We start from the raw sequence: 9,209 nt of genomic DNA on the forward strand, positions 1-9,209 counted from the left end.
TGGACCAACAAACAACAGACCATCAGGCTGCTGGCTGTTTACCTAGCTCCACAAGGTGATAATGCCGTTTTCACAGCATATTTAGGGTTGATTTGCCTATCACGGTGGTAATCTTCGTAGTCAACACTGATGCTAGACAAGCCCTGGAAAGTGGGTCAGCATTTGCACCACAAAGGTAAAGGGACAATTATGAGATTATATACCACAAACAGTGGAAAATGCCGTCAGCAACAAGGATGATGTATGCTTCCTGATTATGTAGATCCTGATAGATTATATCATTGTTAAACTAAGTTGTATGGAAGGTTTATTTTCTTAAAATCATACCTATCTCAGGACTGTTCCAGAAGTTGAAATGGATCACTGAATGTAGAGATTGGCCCTTGCAGGTATGTTGTGTGTAGGGCATACAATATGTTTGATATGTGAATGCAGATAAACATCAAGATGTGCTATTCTCACATTGTAGTAACCAGGCAGACTCAGCTTTGAAAGACCAAGGAGGTGGTAACTTCACAATATCAACAACCAATGAATCAATAAAAAATGATCAAGTTATGTCCAGTCAAGCAACATTTAGTTGGCCCACACATTATTGTGCTAAGTGTGTATCATTACATTTCTAAGGAGCAGCTGGTCTCAGTAAATGGCCAACAAGAGCAATGCATCTGTAACTGGTTGGATAGGGAGAAAATGACTTATTTAGGGTGCAAGTTTAAAAAAAAATAGTGGTTCATCATGATTATAGAACAGAAACAACAAGGGAAGTGCAATGTGTTATCTGATCTACTACTTTTAAAAAAGTTACACAAAGGGCCTCTTCCAATTGTTGTTTTAACGTAATACACTTAAGGTCAGGACTTACATAAAGATAGAAATGCAACAATATCGGGTGAAATTTATGAATGTGATATCTACTAGTACTGCAGGAACCTTCAAGACTATGGAATCAAATTGTAGACTATAAAAAATATAGGGTACTGTACCACTTCAGTCCAGGTATGACAATAATACTGCTTTTTTTTACCTGACCTGAATTTATAAGATGGCAAAAGAGCAAAGGTTAGGAGTCACTGAACTTCAGTGAACTCTGCTTATTTCTACTACATGTATATGCAATGAATAGTCTGGCGTAGTTTAAACCCTTGAGCACATAGAAATAGGCATCACACCTTAAAGTCCATTGTTATTAAAACAGAAAATACTAAAGGGGGAAACAGTTCTCCAGAGTCTTAAGAGACCAAAAGAACCTGTGTCCTTCACATTCCATACTCTAGTATTTCTGCTATGTATGGTTGAGCCAGTAGCTGTAAGGTAATGCCAAAGGAAGTTAAAGGGGAAAACGTGTGAAGATTAGTTATCTTGCATTGTGATACTTTGTTTTAATACAAATATGAACTAAGTTACAATACATGTCATATTTCACATGATCAGGTCAAATTAAGATTAAGGGTGATATCAGTTTAGATGGTGCCCTTAGTCCTCTGATATCCAGTTGAGCCAAAAATGTTTCCCTAGGCTCAAACCATTCAGATAACAGGGCCATTTGATGTTGTACTTCTTGATCACATTCATATGGTCATTACAAAACTTGGTCCACTTATAAAGCAACGTTCAAACAATCAGCCATTTCCATACAATGAAAATAATTGTTTGCTCCTAAGAGGATCAAAATGACTATTTGTTTATAAATAGAAGTGGTGTTGATAAGAATTAAGGCGGTCATTGGCTATTTGAAAAACAGATTAATATTGACAATCGCAGATTGACAATAGCTGAGCCATCTACTCATTTCCTCTCGTTTTTTTTCGCTCAAAACTTATTTTGCGCACATGTCACATGAACCGTACAGTTAAAGCTAGCCGCATACTTTTGTGCTTACCCACCAATTCTCGCCCACACCTAATAATATTCAGCAGTTGAATCACATCACAAGAATAAATTAGATAACGTGAACAATATAATTTCATGACGGCACATTGACAATAACATGGGTGCAAATGTTAACATTATATGACTAGTCTTTTTACACAGCAAACAACGACTCGAGTGTTTAAAAAGTTAGGCTAGATTCTGTTGCGACAAAATCGTACAAGATTACAAGGGAAGGTGGAGACCTGTCAGCTGGCTATGGAGTGATGTTTTCAATGTTCTACTGCAGTCTGGAGAAACATACAAACAGAATATCCCGTCGCCGGTACACTGGTGGGCGATTTTGACCCGACCCCAACACAAACTGATAAAGGAGTTTTGATGACTAATCTTTGCTCGGCTTCCCGCCACCCCGTGCACACCTTTCTCGATCACCTGGCAGACAAGTCATCGGACACGCCAGGTGTCCGTCCCCTAACCCCGCCCTTTGCGTTTCCCCGCCGAGCTAATTTCTGCCCTGCTGTCCAATCAGGTATCAGAGATATGTGACCGCATTCACATTATAAGGAGAAATGATGAGAATAGTTCGTTCTTACAAATAGCTGTATGTCATCATGCAAACACTTTGAAAACAACAGAACTCCAATACAGCTAAAGATTTAGATCATCTGAATCAAGTACTACATTAATGGCGAAAGATGTGTCAATAGTATTGTTGAAGTGCTTTCATAGTTGCACCAACATTAGCTACAACGTCTACAATGTGATCATCTTTCCTCCTAATTCTAAATTGGTAGAAATCGGACCAATGAGAGGGAAGAGAGACCACATGGAGGTGACGTCAGCCTAGTTTGAGAAGCAGTACAGAAGCAGACATTTTACCGCGCTAGGCCAGCACTCTAGAAGGCGAGGCCAGGCGATACACACGTACGGACATTTCCCCCTAAACTGTGCAAACCACTCTATTTTTGTATGTCGAACCGATAGAACTTTAGCTGTTTCTATTCCCTCTCCTGCTCCTCTCCCCTATAATGCCGAGCTCGCTGTTCCCGGACATGGAGCCTGCTAACGGGGGAGCCCCCACGTCGATGGGAAGCCAGGATGAAGCGCGGGCGCTGCAGCTGGCCGTGGACCTCGCCATGCTTGGGCTCAGCGTAGGTGGCGACCAAGATGATAAGATGTCCAATTCTGGCTTCGACAACGATGCGCGGAACCGAAAGAGCAGCAACATGACCGAATGTGTGCCTGTGCCTAGCTCGGAGCACGTCGCCGAGATCGTCGGAAGGCAAGGTTGGTAACAGGAATTTTCCAGCGATTCTGAATCTATGCACACCCGCACCCGACACTTGCCCCGGGTTGTATGGAGGCCCCTCTCAGGGTCTTTGTGTCTAGACAGGACTATGAAAGTTATAAATGGTATAATCTGGTTCGCCATCAAGTATTTAATGATGTTAATGTACACGGTAAAATTTGAAAGTCTACCGAACAGGGAAACGCAAAATTCTAATTCTGACGAAGCTCGATGTTGGTGTGCAAATAATGAGACAGTGAGTATTTGGGTGCCAGATTATTTTTGTGCGTGATGTTTCAGTATGTGGAACATTATCCGTCCATGCATGCATGTCGCAGTGTCGGCAAAGTTTGTAGACTTTGTAGGAAAATGTTATCTTTATAGTCTTAGTAGAAAACGTTGCTCAGAAAGGTCGAGAAGTTGTAAATTAGCGCAGTGTTTTCGTTTGATCGTCGTCTGAGTGTTTGAATGAGACGATAAAATCACGGAGGGAGGGGGGTGACGGGTGGGGAGTTCTGTTTTCCTTTGTCTGGTCGTCTGCATATCCGAGCATTCGAGTCATGGGGGTTTGTTGTGCCTTCTCTTAAAGGTTGCAAAATCAAGGCGTTGAGAGCCAAGACGAACACGTACATCAAGACGCCTGTTCGAGGAGAAGAGCCCGTCTTCGTTGTGACGGGGCGGAAAGAGGATGTAGCCATGGCCAAGCGGGAGATCATGTCTGCCGCCGAGCACTTCTCTCAGATCCGAGCGGCTCGTAAGAACAACATGAACATGGGTCCAGGGCCGAATCCAAACCAGCCGGGACAGATCACTATCCAAGTCCGCGTGCCGTACCGTGTTGTGGGGCTGGTGGTGGGGCCAAAGGGTGCCACCATCAAGCGCATTCAGCAGCAGACGCACACTTACATCGTGACCCCGTCCCGAGACAAAGAACCCGTGTTCGAGGTGACCGGCATGCCTGAGAATGTCGATCGCGCGCGGGAGGAGATCGAGGCACACATCGCCATGCGGACCGGAGGCCTCATCGATCCTGTCGGCGACCCTGACGACTTCCACCGTAACGGCACCGAAACGCCTCTCGACCACTTCGGCACAGCAGCCACCGTTAATGACCACAACAACTACATCCCCAAAGGGACCCCAGGCCATACCAATAACTATCACAGCAGTAGCAATAACATTCTTCCTCGCAACCTCTCAGAGCCTTCCAACTTCTTCAAGTTTCCAGGCACAAATGGCAGTGGAACTGTTCCTGACTTCAACCCCAATAATTACACCAGCAGCAATGGCCTGGCCTTTGACACCTTCAACAACTTCACTCCTGGAGACGACCGAGATCTGGGCATAGGTGAGTCTCCACCCTTTGACCCCGCACCTGCACCCCCTACCAACATGTGGGCCCCGCTGGATCTGGTGCCCAACAGCCGCAGTGGCAGCAGTGTGACTGCAGCCCTGTTCGGCAGCAATGCAGCCAATGGCACCATCCCCAATGTGCAACGCCGCAGCAGCAGTATTAGTGGTTCGTCGGGCCACCCCCGCCTGTCCCCAACACTGTCGGATTCCAACGAGCATCCCACAGCACGTCGTGTTCGCAGTGACCCCCTGAGCGGTGGACCCACCATGTTCACCCCTCTGCCAGGCTCAGGTTTCTCTACCTCCGTGTCAAGTGTGCAGTCTGGTTCCTCCACCTCCATCTCGAGCAGCCCGACCGACTCCACAGGATCCCTCCCGCCGCGTTCCAAGAACAAGAAGGATTGCATGATCTGCTACGAGAGCGAGGTGGTCGCCGCCTTGGTGCCGTGTGGTCACAACCTGTTCTGTATGGAGTGTGCCAACCGTCTGTGTGAGAAAAAGGATGCAGAGTGCCCAGTGTGTCATACCACTATATCTCAGGCAATTCGTATATTTTCCTAAGCTTTATATTATATATTGTTTACATAAACATGCTTAAGAAAACCACACAAAAATATCCAATTTCAAATTTTGACTATGAAGATGGACAAGGCTTAACCTATAACAAGTCCAAAAGTATATATAACTACAAATATTTTATTCTTTGAGCGTATACAAAGTCTATTTCATACTAAAGATGTTTACAGAAATAAAGTTTAATTTAATTTCTAATTTCAATCAGATGAGAGTATGTCGCTGGGTTGAAGACTTTATCATTAGAATGGCCTGTACTTGGCTTGTAACATGTAGTTGCATTTTAATTAGTGATTATTGAATATTAGAGGACATTCAGTTGTGATATGGATGTGGATGAGAAAGACTCAAATGAGATTTGGTTTCAAAATATATTTTACCCAGCAAATATTTTATAGGCTGTATGCAGATAGACTTATTTTATTCTATATGGATGAATGATGCCCAAAATGGGATACCCAAAGTGATTCAGAGACAAGCTATTGCTTTCTAACATTTGTATAAAATAGCTACACATGCCGATACGATAATTTCGTTGCACCATAGTCTAGGCATGTACTATTTTAATATATTATTTACAACAGTTTATGTATATCTAGGTGTGAAACATGACCGCAAATATACTATGGAGAAAAAGTTTACTAAATACAAAATATTTTTTATTTTGGGCCTGGTAACCATGTTTGGCCAGATATACTAATATTATTATATTTGTTGAGACTTGAGGATTATAAAATTGTAAGAGTTTTATTTTTCTGCCATTAAAGTTGTATTACAATAAATGACAAGCTGTTGTGTTGTCAGGTCTTGCTGCAAAAGAAGTGTCTAGGTACTAGTACATTACTTCAGTGCTACATACCTCATTGGCATGCCATGTAGTTGGTTTTCAGAGGTAAGTGGGGATTCAAGTGACAGAACTGTATCTTCCATTGATGGTGGGTAGGAACATGGCATGTTAGGTCATGGGCAACATAGCAAAAGGCTTTATTTGGAAGATATTGAACTCCAATAATTTGGGATGGTAGGGCCAGCTGGGGTGTTATATTTCACTAAAACAGGGTGTCTATTGTCCTTGCTTTACCAAATGTAGCAAGTGATCTCAGTGTGTGTATGCTTGTGTATGGTTCTTTCATGCTGCTGCTTACTAGTATAGGGGCCCATATTCCCACTGATAAGTGACTGCCTTACAACAGGGTTATTCATTAACAAGAAATGTCTGGGCAAGGCGTAATCAGTGGTGTCAGTGGGAAGTGTTTGTAGATGGTGGTTCAATACATAACTCAGTTTGCTGACTCACTCCTATTTAAAGCATTGGCCATTAAGATTGCAAGAAATCAAAGTGCATGATTGATCAAGGTTCTGCACACCCATGTGGAAAGATTAAAGTTGTTAAGGTCTGCGTTAAGTGTCCGTGGAGAAAAAAGTTGTTGATCCTCAGTTCAAATCGTTGGAAAAAGGACAATTACATGTACAGGCCGAGTTCCTCATAGAAATTTGATTTACTCGTAAAATAGATGGAAATGGTTTGTTTAAAAAAAAAAGCAATGTACAGCTAGAGTAGTACAAATGTAGTATCGCTGGATCATGGAAGTAATTCTGTGGCATTCTGATTTCCAATTTGCAGTCCACATTTTCAGCCAGGCAGACAAAGCAGGCTCACAGATAGCAGCAGACAATGTAGCCAGCCTCATTCCAATTCCCCTCATGGCATTGTGCAATTATGCATCCATACTCATTCCAGCTGCAAGCTTAGCTATTGGCCAGCAGCACACTTCAAACTAAAATATTAATGAGGCCTTTGATGAACATCTAGTACATGCCAGTGAAAGCTTGCATGTTTGCTGCTGTCCCAGGAGGATGTTAACTTAGATAAATAGGACAAATTTTCAACAATTTGCATTTTGGGGGCTAAATCTGACAGACCTAGCTAGACTTGTTTTGAGTGCGGATTGGGGTTTGTTCACTATTTATGGGGGGAGGAAGGCTATATCCCTTTGTTTGCAGCGGCTGGTTGGCATGCCGCTCACTCCGTCTGGACTTCGCACCAGATATCGCTGATGGTCGATGGCCTGCGACTGCCTGGACGCTGACATTGATCAACATCTGCACAAATGTTCAGGGTGGAGGAATGGTGCTGCAGGATTATTTGTATTCTGGCCAGCAGTTTGCAGCAGGCTAATCGAATCCTGCCACAATTTCTGTCAGTTTTGCTGGTGCCAACTGAGAGGCCAGGGGGATGAATAACTGCCGTCTTCCTCTACCCAGGGTGTGTAATGAAGCCAGGAGCTGAAGTACATTTCAGCCCTGCCTACAGTTGTGGGGATGTGCCAATGTTTCTGTCCCCTACAGGAGTGCAGAATGCTGGAGAACCAGACAAAGCCAGGGAGATTCATGAAAATTAGGGCCTCAAAAGGGTAGTGGCTGGATGGGCTGTCACATTCAATACCCCAAGCGCCTGATCATTAGATAGAACTGACCACAAAGCCTCTGCAACTATACTTTGTCCCAACAGAAGATTCAAGCATATTTTCTTCACTAGAATGCTTTTTGGCATCAACAAGCTTGATTTTGTGCATGCTATTTGTTTAGTTTTACATTGAAGAGTACATCACATCATAGGTATGCATTTAAGCCCATGGTACAAGAGGAATCCTAAGTTCAGGTTGACACAAGGGTATCAATGTTCATGTTGCCTAAGAGGGAGGTCCACCATTGCTAAGAAGTCCTAAATATGGAACTGTCGGGCAATTATGTCAGTAACATGAAAAAAGTACATTACAGCCAATTTTTTTTCATTATGCAGACATCAAACATTAAACATATCCTTTAGTTGTAAACCATGACAATGAATTGAATAATAAAAGGTGTGTTTCTGTAATTTTTTAAAAATCAAGTTGGAAGAAAAAGAAACATCAATATTATTAAAACAAATTCTTCAATTCAGTAGAAATAATTTGTCACCAATCTTCAAAGGGAAAAATCTTTATCCATGGTTGATATGCTTAATATTCACCCATTTATAATGTAGGGCAGCCATATAAAAGCAGTTGGGACTCTAATTTTTCATCGCAGCATTTCAATCTACATGCAGTATTGCTTTAATCCATATGGCTTTCTTCCTTCTGGATTCCAATGCCATCATCATTATGATCTATTCTTAGAAGGTAAAGTCACAAGTTCAATTGCCACTTTCAATCAGTCGTGTTGAGAAAGGTAATAGCTGCAAGCTAAAAATAGACTTTGTGGAAAGCTTTTGCTGTGTCAAACACAAAGGATGCTTTGCCGAAAATTATGCATAGGAGTCGCTAAGGTGCATACAAGAATATACAAAAATGTGGAACCAATGTCAGGTAATGAAGGCACAGGTATTTTTTTTAGTCAGTTTCACCAATTATATATTGTGCTTCAATATACAAATGATACAAGGACTTTGCCCAATCAGAATTCAACACCGTATCTTAAGGAAGGAATCATCGGGAGGTGTTGAAAAACACTGTCAATTTTGCACAAAAATGTAGGTTTAGGAAATGATATATCCTTGATTTATGCAAGGAAGTAATAAGCACTGAACATAAAGTGTTATTACTCTATGTCTTAATTTTTTCTGTAAGTTTTATTATTTTGTTTTCGGTCTTTGCTTGTCTGTCTCCAAAAAGTTGAATCGAGTTGATTTACCAATTAAATGCTTTGAATTACAAACATCCCAGAAAAATCTATTATGATATAGAGTGCATATTATAATTGGCTCTTTTATAGATATAAAAATGCACACAAAGGACTGTGTCCCCAGTGATAAGCTGCAGAATATGTACATATTACTATGAGGTGTAACATGCATATCACAAATCGGCACATATGAGCCAACTGCAAAGCTAACAACAGTACAGAGTTTAGAGACCTCATACTTCCATGAAATATTTGGAGCCATTGTGATTTATTGTTTAATCTTGTCTCATTGATTATGCAAACAAGACTAATCAGTATATTATATAATTTTATCTACTGGTATGATGGTCTTCTCAATATTTACATAAATTGTGTAAATGTCCTTCGTTTGGTAGAATTCTATGTTAACATTTCACCAGATTAAAACGACTTCCTTGCACATTAATGCATGTAT

The 9,209-nt window shown here is 41.7% G+C and overlaps 1 protein-coding gene across 1 annotated transcript; it reads left to right on the forward strand.

Moving 5' to 3' along the window:
• Nucleotides 1–2,721: 2,721 nt before the first annotated feature.
• On the forward strand, nt 2,722–5,874 carry LOC118406258 (RNA-binding protein MEX3B-like). The gene is made up of 2 exons (XM_035806190.1): nt 2,722–3,162; nt 3,753–5,874. The coding sequence occupies exons 1-2, from the start codon at nt 2,904–2,906 to the stop codon at nt 5,075–5,077; spliced, it is 1,584 nt and encodes a 527-aa protein (XP_035662083.1). The 5' UTR covers nt 2,722–2,903; the 3' UTR covers nt 5,078–5,874.
• The last annotated feature ends 3,335 nt before the right edge of the window (nt 5,875–9,209 follow it).

The sequence above is a fragment of the Branchiostoma floridae genome, chromosome 2, assembly GCF_000003815.2.
Source record: "Branchiostoma floridae strain S238N-H82 chromosome 2, Bfl_VNyyK, whole genome shotgun sequence".
In the NCBI taxonomy this organism is placed as follows: domain Eukaryota; kingdom Metazoa; phylum Chordata; class Leptocardii; order Amphioxiformes; family Branchiostomatidae; genus Branchiostoma; species Branchiostoma floridae.